We start from the raw sequence: 14,149 nt of genomic DNA, 5'->3' as shown, positions 1-14,149 counted from the left end.
ATACAAAAAATGTTAACTATCATGAAATTTAAAAATAAAGAAGAATACTAAATACATATAAATGTAATATAATACACTGTGTTTACTGCATATAAAATGCTGTTTAGGCTTGAGTCAGTGTTAGAAAGTTTCTGATTTGGGTTGCAACTCAAAGATACAAATGTTTTTTTAACATTTTAAAACCTAAAGCAGAGTTTAAAAAAATTAAAATGTTTGTGAAAAAATACTTTTCCAATCAAAAGATTTCATTTTCATGAAGGAATCTGCATTTACATAGGAACAGCCTGAGTTGTACATTTTATAAACGTAAAGTTACACATGTATAAAAATATTTTAAAAATGGTTGTATTTTGAACTGTGAATTAAAGCTGGTAGCTGGTTATGAAACAAACTAATATTGGTGCCCTTTTAAAGCTATTAAAGTCAACAAGATCAACAGCACCAAGACTGATAGTTTCTATATAATTGAGTTTATTTTATATGCCTATCATTCCTGCCACGGGGTAGGTGTCAGACATGTTGTATACAGCATGTTGCAGGAACAGCTGTCTTAAAATGTTTCTATTATATATTTATTATACCTCAGGACAGTGTAGGAAAGTGTAATGAAGATTTAAAGCTTAATGGAATATTTCAAACACGCCACACCATTATTTATTCCACACAGAAAAGTAAGGTACAGTCCTGAAAAAGAACTCTGAGGCACATTTTTGAAATAAGAAGAAATAAGTGCTACAAAGAAAAAAAAAATTACAAAGTCATCAGCCATTGTCATGATGTGTATCAAACTGACTGTGGAATATAAACGTGAACAAACTGCTCCCACAGTCCCTTTCAGACTGAAATATTCATGCCTCTTCCAGCTCCACCAGAACACCGTCACAGTCTTTAGGATGAAGAAACATCACAGGTTTCCCATGAGCTCCTATCCGAGGCTCAGCTGAAAGAGTTCTGATGTTCTTTGCTTTCAGGTCGGCTATCGCAGCGTTGATGTCGTCTACCTGCAACCAAGAAAAAATATGCTATTTATCCGTCTAGCTAGTCTTTTAATACATCAGTAAGTAAATATTGTATCAATGAAACGCTAATGTGATGGGTCTGTAAAAATGGTACTTGCTTGTTTTTACTAATTTTGCTCATACTGAAACAGATGCTGATGGTCAACTTGTAAACAACCAGTGCAGATTACAAGGGTCTGCCTCACCTTTTTCGTCATCGCAAAACACATTTAGTTCTTGAAATTATAACTCTCTGAAAGATTTTAACAGATTTGGACCAAGTGGAAAATTCCTACCAAAAATGAATAAACATTCTACTTGTTATAATTTGAACCTGAATTAAATGTGTGGCTGACAATGTAGCCTGATACTTTTAAGGGAGGAACAATTTATGGAACAGTTTTATCTACAAACTTTCCCTGGAATCTAGTGTCCTACACAATACTCACTCAGTGTACTTCATTGTGTACTTCAAGTGTCCTCTAAATCTAATACCTGTGACAGTTAATCATTGCTGTCTCACCTCAATACAAATGTGGTGCATCCCTCCAGACTTGTTCTTCTGTAAGAATCCAGCGATGGGACTCTTCTCCCCCAGAGGATGAAGCAACTCCAGCTTAGTGTTGCCAAGCTCCACAAACACTGTGTAGACGCCGTGCTCTGGAAGGGGCACCTTGTCACTCACCGTAGCCCCCAGAACATCCCGATACAGAGCTGTGGCCTTCTCCATATCAGGGACAGCGATGGCGATGTGGTTCAGCCTCCCCAGTTTCCACAGTGGTCCAGGTATACCCTGACGGAGGACTGCTGTCGTTGAATGTGCTCTCAGGAGTGTGAGACGAGCGCATGCAGACAGACTTGCTCCTGAAGATATTGTGAGATTAGTTGTGGTTAAAGTTTTAATCAACAGTTCAAATAAAAAAAAACATCTATTTGACACTGTCTGACTGTACTATCTCTGTCCAAGACTTCAATTACACAAAATGATGGTAACAGAGTGGAGACATTATATTTTGCCTGCACAACTACATCAAATGAAATAACCTGCGTAGATGAATTATGTATAAATCTTATTCAATTCAATTCAATGCAAAAAACTTTATTTGTCCCCGGGGGGCAATTCAAAGGCACACAGAGCAGTAAATTAACAACAGTGCAAGTAAATAAAACATTTTAACCTAAATATAAAATGTCAATTTAAACACAACTTAAAGCTTAAACTTAACTTAAAAATACAAAATATAGAAGAGTAGATATAAGCGGACAGTGATCAGACTAACAGATGTAAACAGATGTAACCAGAACTATGTGCAGTAGTGACCAGATGTAAACAGAACTATGTGTGGTAACGAGAAATATATATATATATATATATATATATATATATATATATACAGAACTATGTGCAGTAATTTGAAATAAATATATATATACAGAACTATGTGCAGTAGTGACCAGATGTAGACAGAACTATGTGCAGTAAACGAGAAATAAATATATATATACAGAGCTATGTGCAAGTAGGCAAATACTAAATGATATAAATGAAAAATGTAAAAATATAAATGAAATGTACTAAATGATCTTAGTACATTTACTAACAAAAATCAGGTTACTATTTGGTATAAAAGCTGCTTGGAATTAATGTTTTGATGGTTTGATGGCTGCAAAAATTCAGTTTTGTTGCAAAGGATTAAAAATGATGGAGTTGCCTAATACAGCACAGATCACGTTTTTTTCTGTATTAGTTTATCGTGGATCAAGTTCATGAGTTCAAGTAGAAGATGGAGAAAACTATCGCGAACAAAGCAGATCAAACTAAACACTCATTAGTTCACTTTTCATGTCTTGGACGAAAAGTATTACACTTACTGTTCAAAACAAACGAACAGTAGCCTAAATTGTATCCACAAACATCAAGTGACTTTTACATACAGTTTTACAGGACAGTAGTAATAGTACCACAACACGTGTTCGACATTAAATCAAAGGTCGACTAAATGTACATTTACGATAAGAGAATAGGATAGATAAAAGCATGCATTAGGCTGTTAAATCATTCTAACCAGACACCTACCTGCAACCTTCAGCACGGTGGACGCCATGTTTGTGTCTCGGAACCAAACAGTAGCGGCGGAGTTTCACGGAGAGCATGTTTACCTGCGACACAGACAGTCCTACATGTGGGGAAGCCATGGCAAGTAGGGATGTGTGGAGCGTGCTGGAGGAGTGTGTAAAGACCATACATGCCAACACAGCACAACCAGAGACATTTTTGAGGCAAGTGTTTTCTGCCTGTATGGCACTGTTGTTTTTAAAACGCTGTGTAGTTTTGTTGAGAGTTTGTCTGTGTTTGAACATCTGTGAACAGAAGAAATTCAACGAGCTAGGCTAAAGCTAACTGCATACACTTCTGGAGTTATCATTCAGTGGCAAGAAAACAAAGCTCTCATAATTAACCTGATTAATACTTCAGGGAAGATTTGAGAGAAGTTGACTTTTACCTTTTATTTTTTTTATTTTTTCTGTAAATGTAACCAGACTGTAAATATGAAGAGTCTGGACGGATGACTTGTGTTGTAACACAAGGTGCCAATATGTATGGCTGTATGTTATCAAGATATAAGAAACAAGGGCAAACTTTAATGGCTTGTTTTTTGTTTCTAAGATAAACTTTAATGGCTAAATATATTTTAGTCCGCAAGAAGTAAGTCATGAACTTAATTAAATCATTAAACAGAGTCCCAAATGTTTACATGTAGCTAGATAGTTTCTTCTACATAAATGAAAATATAGATGTATCTAAACGTAAATACATTTAAAAACAACAAAAATCAAGATACAGATCTGCTTGAAGGTGAACAGTTTTGGATGTTAAAATATCTGTAATGAATTAAAGTGTCTCATTCAACTGTATAAAATAATGGTTTTACCCAGAGATTGTTAAGCAGAGGTGGTAAAGCCACTCATATTCTGACACACGCTGCCTCTTAGTTTAATTGATACGTTCATAGCAGCCGCAAAAAAGAATACGCCCATGAAACATTGTGTGAAGAAGCAGCTGTATCTTTAACCTTGAATGCTGAATTGTTTATTTTATTAAAGTGTTAGTTGTCTCTTTTCTGCTTTACATTGGGCCAACCTACCAATCCTACCATTTTGTCATGATATTTTTTCCCCTCCTTTTATTTAACTTTCTACCTGTCTCTAAAATACCAGTACCTAATAGTAACATGTTAACATCCTTTGGACTGATAAGCAGAGGGGTAAGCAATTTATAGTCCGACACCAATTGTTCAAATTAGTCTAAATAATCTACACTCTCTAAATATATTGAATGTGAAAGTTCAGTGGTACTTTCACCTCAAAGGTAAACTTGGTGATTTCATTAAAGTGTTAGTGATGTTTTTATAGGTGAAATTGGACCAACTCTAGAATAAAACTTTCCAGGAAAAATGGGAAATTGTGTGTGTGTGTGTGTGTGTGTGGGGGGGGGGGGGATCTCAATACAAATTAGTTTCTCGGTTATAACTACTTTCCTCCACAGTACGACTCCCTAAAAGTAATAATCACTGTTGCAGTGTATCACAGATTGAGTATTAATGCTGTGTCCAGTATTTTTGCTCACCCTAGCATTGAACATTACATACAAAGGGCACACATCTAATGCCATTGATATCTTTTGGGCAAATGAAACAAAAAAATCATCCTCTTTAACATAACACAAGATTTTTCATACTGATTTCTTTCCCCTTTTTTCAGTCTGCAAGATGGAGTGGCGGCAGACTTCACATCTCTCACTAAGACATTGTACGACCTCCACAAAGCTCAGGAGCCGGCAGATTATAAAGGGAGTCCTTTGCCTCAGCTGGTGGTGGAAAACTTTGATGAAGAGCAGATCTGGCAGGAGCTGGAACTGCAGAATAATGCTGTACTGAAACACTTTACAAATGCCACTGAAGAGGCTTTGTCTGATGAGACATTAACGTTGCTGGCAGAGGAGGAAGATGAGAGTATTAGAGAGGAAGAATTTGAGATTGGAAAAGAAAATGTTGAAGAAAAACCATCCGTACGGTCAAAGAAAATGGCTGTGGAGGCTGAAGACAGGGCAGAGGATTACACAGATGAGGACTCTGATTTAGATTTTGATGTGGATGCTCTGGAAAAGCGAGAGAAACAGAAGAAGGAGAGTGGAAGAAAAGGCTCAAAAACAAAGGTGGTTCCCTCCGAGGTTGATGATAAGTTCTTCAAACTGTCAGAGATGGAGTCTTTTCTTGATGATATGGACAAGCGAGAAGGAAAGGATGATGAAGATGGTGTAGATTATTTTCAGGACCTGCCATCTGATGAGGACGAAGAGCTTGACCTTGATCAAATAATTTCTAAAAAACAGCAAAAGACAAACTCGGTATGTATCTAATCACTCACTCTTGATTTTTCATTGTCTTAGTGGTACACAATAATAAATGTATTCTTGCTGTATATTATCAGGCTAAAAGCTCCAGGAATCTCAAATACAAGGATTTCTTTGACACTGTGGACGGTGAACCAGCTATCACAGAAGAGCAGTCAGATGGTGAAGATGACAGCATGGAAGATGGCCAAGAGGAAGGTGAAGAAGACATGGATGACGAGGAAGATGATTATCATGGTGAAGAGGAGGGTGACGATGAGTAAGTGTGATTAAAAAATTATGTTGTGCCGATAACTATGCGTAGGAGGAGCACATTTTGTCGAGCATTGTTATTTACAGCCTGTTTGTGTCCTTCCTTTGCCAGGGATGAAGAAACAAGTCAGTCCAAAGCATCTCATAAGAAAGTGACCTTCAACCTCTCTGGGGATGATGACAGTGAAGGAGAGGACTTGGAGGATATTTTTGGAGGAAAAACAACAAGCTCAGTAAAGTCTGAATCAAAGTCTTCTTTTGAGAGACGACAAGAAAAGGTAACCATGTCTCAAATGTACATTGATTTATTTGCCAGTCCAGGTTGCTTAAAGGAAGAATGTGCAACTTTTTGATCCCAGTAGATGTCGCTCTTGAGCACCAGCATTAAACCAAAAAAAACTGCTGTTTAGTGACACCTCTGCTATTCTGAAGCCTCCACTCTCCTCCAGCAGCACACGTCCAACCCCTCTCCACTCGCGTTCGCACGAAGGACCAACTCATAACTTAATATTTCACATAAACTGACATGGAATGACTGATCGAAAGACACTTATGTAACACCCAAATGAGCAGTGAGTAGGCTATGTTATTCTTCTTTTCTGTAGTCCTCGACTAACGCAGATTTATACGCAAGGCCGTCATGTCCATGTAAACATGATGTAAACCCGGGACCGACAACAATACAGCTGGCGGGACTCACGCGTCTCACTCATTGTAGTATATATACCATACATATACTATATTTATGTTTAAAATGTTGCACACACATTCTTCCTTTTAATAAGCAGTCAAAATCCTGGAGCAATAAATAAAAGTTGTTGTTATAATCGTACAGATCTTATTTCAGAATCCCAGCTATTGTCTTAACCTATTGTTTTTCTTACCTGCAGATGTCAGAGAAGATCGATGAGTTGGAGAAAGCGGCTCTAGCAGCGAAGCCGTGGCAGCTGTCTGGAGAGGTGACAGCACAGACACGTCCAGAGAACAGCATGTTGGAGGAAGATGTGGAGTTTGAGCAGGTGTCTAGGACGGGTGAGTGACTCTTCCTTTGTTTGTATCAATATGATTTTTGATATTTACAATTTGTAACACTAGTGTCATATTTATATATTTTGACTAGAGTCATATTGGAAATAAAATTTAAAAAAAATCTTCCTTTGATAAAAATAATTTATTAAGATTGTATCTTTTCCATTTTAGCCCCCTCTATGACAGAGGAAACAACACTACAGCTTGAAGACATCATCAAACAGAGAATTAAAGACCAGGTTGGTCACAATAAGTTGAATTTTACTGAAATAATATAAGTTGTATCTTTTGGTCTCATGTCCATAACACAGCTTCCCTGTCCTGTGTGTAATTTAGGCCTTTGATGATGTGGTCCGCAAAGAGAAACCCAAAGAGGAGGTGTTTGAGTATAAGAAGAGGTTGACGTTGGACCATGAGAAGAGCAAGCAGAGTCTGGCAGAAATCTATGAGCAAGAATACCTGAAGCAAAATCAGGTATAACCTTTATCACTGCTTCTCCAACACACAGGAACCTGTGCTGCATCCTTTTTATTTATTTATCTATTTTTCTTATTTCAGCAAAAGACGGAAGAAGAGGAGAACCCCGCCCATGTGGAAATTCAGAAGCTTATGGACACACTCTTCCTTAAACTGGATGCTCTTTCAAACTTCCACTTCACACCTAAACCAGTAAGTTTAGCAGCACTAACATGAAGTCACTAAATGTGACTGAAATATTAAAGATGAAAGTCTTTTTTTAAATATTCAGAAATATGTGGGTGTTTACATGTCGGCACTCACCTGAAGCGAAAAAAAGAACTTCCTTGTATAATTTGATACTGAAAAATGTCCTCCATTTTAATCTGTGGTTCATAATACATTGAACTTTTTTAGACACAATAAATTGGTGCTTTAAATACTTCCCTTAGATAAGTATGTACATGTTGTACATGTTGTTGTTTATGTTACCAGGCCAGTGCAGTTAGTTAACATTGTTAACTTTTGTCCACAGCCTGTTCCTGAGGTCAAAGTTGTGTCTAACTTGCCATCTATTACAATGGAAGAGGTGGCTCCAGTCAGTGCTAGTGATGCTACACTGCTTGCACCAGAAGAAATTAAGGTTTGTCATTAATTCCCTTTCCTAACCTTGATTTTGATCTTGGTAATTTAAGTTACACTGTTTGATTAATAATACTGTCCTCGAATTCAAGGAGAAGAACAAAGCAGGAGATATTCTGGGGGATGATGAGAAGACGTCAACAGACAAGAAGCGTGAGCGACGCCACAAGAAGCAGGTGAAGCGTATCAAGATTAAGGAGAAAGAAAAGAGACAGAAGCTTAAAGAGGCCAGCAGAGCTGGGGAGAACAAAAAGCCCTCAAACGCTGAGGCGACAGAAAACCTGAAGAAACTTACAAAAGGAGGCAAAGCCACGATACTCAAGGTGAGTCATTTCTCTGGTAGTTTCTCCAAAGGCTCAGAACTGTTTCAATTAACAGTGTTTATTTTTCCGATCTCAGGGAAGAATATATGTGTCAAGCAGTTGAACATTTTTCATAGTTCATGTCTGGAACAAATCCCAGACTGTTGATTGGGATTCACTTAATTCCATTTTATGTCGCTTTTTACCTCTACTTTGCCTTTTTTTTTTAACCTTTTTGCAGCAGTTTCTAATTACTTCAGTGGTAAAAAAAAAAAAACAACATACAAAACTAAGCAGCACTATAGAATACAATACATTGTTACAATTTAAAATAACTGAAATATGAAACGGTTCATATGTACTGCCATTCAACCAGATACATCCTTAAAAGTATGTGTATATTTATGTTATTGTAATAACAATACAGATTTATCAATCAATCAATCAATAAATTTTCATTTGTATAGTGTCAACTCATAACAAGTGTTATCTCGAGACACTTTACAAAAAGCAGACCTTACTCTTTGTCTTTCAACATTACAAAAGAGCAGGTAAAAAGACTTACTCATACTCATTGTTATGTTACATAAAGCAGGTAAAAGACCTTACTCATTGTTATGTTACAAAGACCCGGCCTATCCATCATGAGCAAAAGTTAGTGGTAAGAAAAAACTGCCTTATTAAAAGGCTGAAATCTTCGGCCGGATCCCCGGCTCATGACGAAACAGCCTAGCCGGGCTTGGAAAGGGATAGGGGGAGAGTTGGGATACAATGCAGGAAGAGGGATGGGGGGGGGGTTGTTCAGGCAAGCCGTCCATCAATGATCCCGTGGGGAGGGGGGGAGGGGTTTATGACTAACTTGTATGTTGCATATTGAATGCTTTAACTTTTGATACCATTACGGCTTACTTAAGAAAAGTTAAGCCAAGTGTCAACACTCACTCTTCTGCTTTCTTCTCTAAATCCCCCTCCTCATACAACAACAATGTTGTTTGTTTGAGCTTCTTATCTTAATGCTGGATATGAATACAGTCAAGTTAAAGCAATCAAATGAAGAGGCACTGTTGTCAAATAGTCTGTTAGTTCCATATTGGATTAAGAAACATGGTAGTTTACTTGGTTAATTGTCAGGCTGATAGCTCTGCTTCCAACTCTACAACCTGTCACACTTTTTTTATACCAGAATACAAACGCATGCTTGTCAAGTGACTCAACTAATATGTTATTCTTCTGTTCCAGGATGAAGGAAAAGACAAAGCTCTGCGCTCCTCTCAAGCCTTCTTCTCTGAGTTGCAGGACCAAGTGAAAAGTCAGATCAAAAGTGCAAAGGACTCTTCTTCAAAGAAAAAGAAACAGAAAGAGGTTTCTGTCAGCAAACTCAAGTTGTAAAAACTGTGATGTTTGTTGTTGAAGATCAACGTTATATTGTACATATTCTTTTTATGAGAAGGCTGCCATATGTCACAACTGAAAGTCCTTAGGATATATTTCCATTTTCATACAAATAAATCCTTTGCACAGACGTTTTGTGGCAATAAATGTAACCATTAAACCTTTAATAATAAATGTGTTTTCAATCTCAAACCTCGTAACTATCTGTGCTTCCCTTCCCATGAATAAATAGTACCTGTGTAGCTGTTTGTTTTTTTGTTGTTGTCTTGTTTATGACCATAGACTGTCTTTATACACGGTCTAAGCTTCTATTCTATTTTATTGAATGTTATTCTAACTCTGGCTTTCCAAACAGGAATATGTTGTAAGCCTGTTTTAACTGCAGGATAACCAAATGATAATAAAAAATGTATAACAAAAGCCAAAATGATGAATACATTTTAAGTAGTAGCCCATTCAATTTCAGCACAGACTTAAAGGTAGCATAGTTTGCATCACAATAGACTGAATATATTCATCACCCGTCATTAACTCCGGTTTGACAGAAAGCGTAAAGGCCCCGCCTCCTCTAAGAAAAGTCCCAGTGACGTCATTAAATGTGATTACGGAAGTAAAACGAGGCGACGAAACAACACAGCAGGAAAAAAAAAACTAAATAAGTTGGTGTGTACGCTTCACTTACCCTCCAGGTATGTCACTGACGCGGAATTTATTCAAAATCGTTTTAAATACATCACATTATACAGAGTACGTTCGTGTGTTTTGACTTGTTTGTTGTGATTATTGTTCGCGTTGAACAAGAGCTAGCTACAACAGAGCACTGCTATCAAAGCTAAGGCTAGCTGTCAGGCGGGTTCAGAAAATAGAAATCTGCCTAATGTGACGGGTTATGTTACAGGACTTTGACTCTGTTGTTTGTTAATAGGTTAAAATAAAGACAAATAATGTAAGATTGTAAGATTTTTTAAAGTGTAACGAGGTTAGCTATCCGCTGAGTCAGACTGGAGCTAAATGTGATGAGCAGATAAACGCGAAATGAAATCTTTAGCGAGCTGATTGTGTTTATTGTGGATTTGTTTTGAGTGAATCTGGAGTTATTATGTCGCTATGGGTTGGTCATGCTCACATGATTAGCTAAGTGAGTCACTGGATCAGAGGTAGGGGCGAGGTTAAATGGTCCTTGTGGGTTGGTTTCGGTGCATTTCTTCCGTGTACATTGTGCTGTTCTGTTCACATGTAGTTCATCATCATCCACATCATGCTGGGAGGAGGATTCAAAGGAGATAGACTAAAAGTCAATCTACGACTCGTCATCAACCGATTCAAACTCCTGGAGAAAAAGAAAAGTAAGTCTCTGTCTGATTAAGAAACGCAATTATGTTTTGATTCACGTGTTTCTCTCTGCCAGTAATAAAAAGTAAAAAAGAAAGAAAAGTTCTCTTCAATCTTGTTTCACACTTTTATCATGAAAGCTGAGCTCGCTCAAAAGGCAAGGAAGGAGATTGCAGATTACCTGTCAGCGGGGAAGGATGAGCGGGCGCGGATTCGTGTGGAACATATCATTAGAGAGGACTATCTGGTGGAAGCCATGGAGATCCTAGAGCTGTACTGTGACCTGCTGCTGGCTCGTCTCGGCCTCATTACATCCATGAAGTGAGTCACTAAGTCATCAGTGTGTTTTTCTTTAACTTACTGATTAACTTGTTAAAAGTGTTTCTTGTTTATCTTTTCTCTGGCTGTCCCTGTGATCTTTTTTTGTTGTTGTTGTAAACCATTTCTCCAATTAGGGAAATGGACCCAGGCCTGCAAGAGGCAGTGTCCACGCTTATTTGGGCAGCACCCCGTCTCCAGGCTGAAGTGAATGAGCTCAGAATTGTAAGCACTGTGTAGATACAGCAGAAACTCTTTCCCAACAACATTGTCCAAGGTGTGTTCTTTTATTCTTCGAGGAGCAGTCTTTAGAGTCTTATCTACTCATTCTTCTTGTAGGTGTCTGACCAGCTGTGTGCAAAATACAGCAAAGAGTACGGCAAGCTGTGCAAGACAAACCAAATTGGCACAGTCAACGAAAGGGTTAGCAATTTTTTTTCCCAACTCAATTGTGTTCAAGAATGCATGAACTTTTAGTCTACTTTTTTAGAAGCTTCTTATCAAACATCTTTCATGTTTACAGCTGATGCACAAACTGAGCGTAGAGGCCCCTCCCAAAATCTTGGTGGAACGCTACCTGATAGAGATCGCCAAGAACTACAATGTTCCGTATGAACCTGACGCAATGGTCCGGGTGAGTATTACAAAATGAGTTTAAGAGTAATAAAATAATAATTATTACAATAATTCACTTATACACCCCTGCCTCTGGACAGCCTGAGGTGTGTGCTGGAGAGGAGGCAGACCTGATTGACGTTGACAATGACAAGAAGTTTGGACGAGGAGGAGGAGGAGGAGGTGGCGGCGGCGGCGGCGGCGGAGGATTCACTGCTCCTGCTGGTGCCATGCCTATGCCCATGCATATGCCCATGCCAATGCCAATGCCCATGCCCACAGCTTTCAACTATCCACCTCCCAAAGGAGCCGTAAGTTCTTTTTTATTTGGTTGTGATTTTTGTCACTAGTAGTGATAGAAAACTGCAATAGGAGTTGATGAAATAGAGGAAATCTTTGATTACAGATTCCAGCCATTGAGGACAATCCCTTTTGACAAAGTTATTCATTTAGTATTTTATCTTGATAGATATCAACATCTTAAACACCCTGAAAACACAAAATCAAACAGTTTTACAGTTGTATACAATACAGCTATGTCACTTTGAAAATATTATAATTATTACATATTAAAATATAAAAGTATTAAGTATAAATAACTTTAGGGGTTTTGTTCACGCAGATAACCTATACTTGTGTTCTTATTGGTCCATTAAAGTAGCTTCTAGACATGCAGGGATATTTTTGATTATATGCAGACTTTTTAATGTTAACTGTCAAGACTTTTCTGCCAAGTCATTATAACACAGTTTATTTATTTATTTATTTTTTTTAAGATTTATTTTGGGCTTTTCGTGCCTTTAATGCAGAGAGAGGACAGTGGATAGAGTCGGAAATCAGGGAGAGAGAGCGGGGAATGACATGCGGAAAGGGGCCACGGGTGGAAGCGAACCCGGGCCTACCGCTCGAGACGAGAGTCTCAATACATGGGACGCGCGCCCTAACCATTGCGCCACCAAGCGCTCCCCCACAGTTTATTTTATTAAAACTTCCAAATCAATCAAAGTATCCCATAGATGTTCATTTATCAACTTCCAGTAAGAGATGCTGAGAGGTCTTTATTAGTGCAATTATAATTCATTGGTATTTAACAAAATGCAGAATATTCAAGTAACTCAGCATAGTGGCTCATATTTCACTATTGAAGTCCCGCAATGCGATAATTGAACTGTGTTGCAATGTTTGGATGTATTTTCATCAGTGGTTGCTCTACCTGAATCGTGATGTATAGCAGTATATACTAATAGTCAGCCTTCTTCCTCAAACTTGTACCTGACTTGTGAATTTCATCCAGGATCAGTTTGGTACTGCTCCCGTTGGAACCTACAACAACTTCCAGCACCCAATGGGAGGAGGGCAGCCCCCTCAGCTGCCCACTTCTCCCCCCACATACGAGTCTGTAAGTGACCGCACCCCTCTCATCCATGCCCCCCCTCCTGTTCCATCAGAAGGACAGACGGACAAGGCAGGGCACCACTCAGGGAAGAGCAGTTCCTTCAGCTTTCTTTCAGTTTTGCTTGCCCTCTATTTTTTGTATACTGTTTTTCAGAGTAGGCTTAGGTAGCAGTGCTTGTTTATTTGGTTGGTCGAGACTGTGGTGCTCCAAAATACCAAAGCAAATTCTTTGTTTGACTAAAACCTATTTGTCAAAAAATCTGATTCTGACTCTGCTTCATCATCTTGGATGTAGGTGGCATGAGATGCTTAAACCGTAACCACTAACTTTTATCTGGTCAGTTGCTCTGAGTGGGACAAGAATGAACAGAGAAGAGTGTTAGGTTCAGAAAAAGCTTAGGCTAGCTGAGTCCTCAAGTCTGTCTTTGTGTCCAACACTAAAGGTGATGGGTTCTCAACAAATCTCCTGCAGTTTTTCTTTTATTTAATTTCCTCAATGTGTTTTTTTTTTTTTTACTTACACATTGTCAAACGCTATTGTTAATTCTCTCTCAGCACTAACAAATATTCAAGATATTTCATATAAATATGATAGACTTCCATAATAAGATGACAATATTCCTTTAAACATTTTCTCTGTGTTTCAGATTGATGACCTTACTGACAAACCTTTTGTTCCTTCCAGGCCACAGGTGAGTTCACTTGACAATCAACAAACAGATAAAAGAATACGGCTCTCATTGTTGTATGTTACTGGATTTGTATTCAAAGCACAATAAGTGTTGGGTGACTATTTACCACAGCAGAATAATGACGATTCAAAATACAATCTCGAACCTTTCACTAAGTGCTGCGTTATGGAGTCACAAAAGAGGTTTTAATAGTTTTAAGGCAACACTGGAAGTATAAACACCAGATAAGTAAGCTACTATCAATTCTTAGAATCTATTAGTTAAAGTTCAGAACTTTAAAGTAAGAACAGAGTGTGTCTGCGTTTATTAGTT

At 38.1% G+C, this 14,149-nt stretch overlaps 3 protein-coding genes across 3 annotated transcripts in view; 2 read left to right on the top strand and 1 right to left on the bottom strand.

Annotated features, from left to right (window-relative positions):
* Positions 1–624: 624 nt before the first annotated feature.
* On the bottom strand, positions 625–3,159 carry mcee (methylmalonyl CoA epimerase). Its single transcript, XM_020632485.3, has 3 exons — positions 3,076–3,159; positions 1,522–1,862; positions 625–1,001 (listed from the first exon to the last, which is right to left on the bottom strand). The coding sequence occupies exons 1-3, from the start codon at positions 3,101–3,103 to the stop codon at positions 849–851; spliced, it is 522 nt and encodes a 173-aa protein (XP_020488141.1). The 5' UTR covers positions 3,104–3,159; the 3' UTR covers positions 625–848.
* mphosph10 (M-phase phosphoprotein 10 (U3 small nucleolar ribonucleoprotein)) lies at positions 3,129–9,727 on the top strand. Its single transcript, XM_020632486.3, has 11 exons — positions 3,129–3,278; positions 4,761–5,406; positions 5,490–5,671; positions 5,777–5,942; positions 6,555–6,696; positions 6,865–6,932; positions 7,030–7,167; positions 7,252–7,362; positions 7,685–7,792; positions 7,884–8,114; positions 9,333–9,727. The coding sequence occupies exons 1-11, from the start codon at positions 3,151–3,153 to the stop codon at positions 9,480–9,482; spliced, it is 2,070 nt and encodes a 689-aa protein (XP_020488142.3). The 5' UTR covers positions 3,129–3,150; the 3' UTR covers positions 9,483–9,727.
* A 311-nt stretch (positions 9,728–10,038) lies between these two features.
* Positions 10,039–14,149, top strand: part of ist1 (IST1 factor associated with ESCRT-III) — a gene marked incomplete in the record, with an annotated part of 5,390 nt that continues 1,279 nt past the window's right edge. Inside the window, 9 exon segments of the mRNA XM_065952868.1 lie at positions 10,039–10,174; positions 10,726–10,831; positions 10,958–11,138; positions 11,273–11,360; positions 11,475–11,558; positions 11,659–11,769; positions 11,852–12,061; positions 13,045–13,149; positions 13,793–13,828. Coding sequence (XP_065808940.1) covers positions 10,744–10,831; positions 10,958–11,138; positions 11,273–11,360; positions 11,475–11,558; positions 11,659–11,769; positions 11,852–12,061; positions 13,045–13,149; positions 13,793–13,828 — 903 coding nt within the window.

The sequence above is a fragment of the Labrus bergylta genome, chromosome 3 (genome assembly GCF_963930695.1).
Source record: "Labrus bergylta chromosome 3, fLabBer1.1, whole genome shotgun sequence".
NCBI lineage: Eukaryota > Metazoa > Chordata > Actinopteri > Labriformes > Labridae > Labrus > Labrus bergylta.
The sequence above is the reverse complement of the archived record's forward strand: the minus strand, read 5'-3'. Positions and strand labels throughout refer to the sequence as shown.

Coding starts and splice junctions, on each gene's coding strand:
- mcee (XM_020632485.3), bottom strand. CDS start 3,103: ATGGCGTCCACCGTGCTGAAGGTTGCAG. Junction 1,863..3,075: donor CACCGTGCTGAAGGTTGCAG/GTAGGTGTCTGG, acceptor CAATATCTTCAG/GAGCAAGTCTGTCTGCATGC. Junction 1,002..1,521: donor TGCACCACATTTGTATTGAG/GTGAGACAGCAA, acceptor TCTTGGTTGCAG/GTAGACGACATCAACGCTGC.
- mphosph10 (XM_020632486.3), top strand. CDS start 3,151: ATGTTTACCTGCGACACAGACAGTCCTACATGTGGGGAAGCCATGGCA. Junction 5,407..5,489: donor AACAGCAAAAGACAAACTCG/GTATGTATCTAA, acceptor GTATATTATCAG/GCTAAAAGCTCCAGGAATCT. Junction 8,115..9,332: donor GCAAAGCCACGATACTCAAG/GTGAGTCATTTC, acceptor CTTCTGTTCCAG/GATGAAGGAAAAGACAAAGC.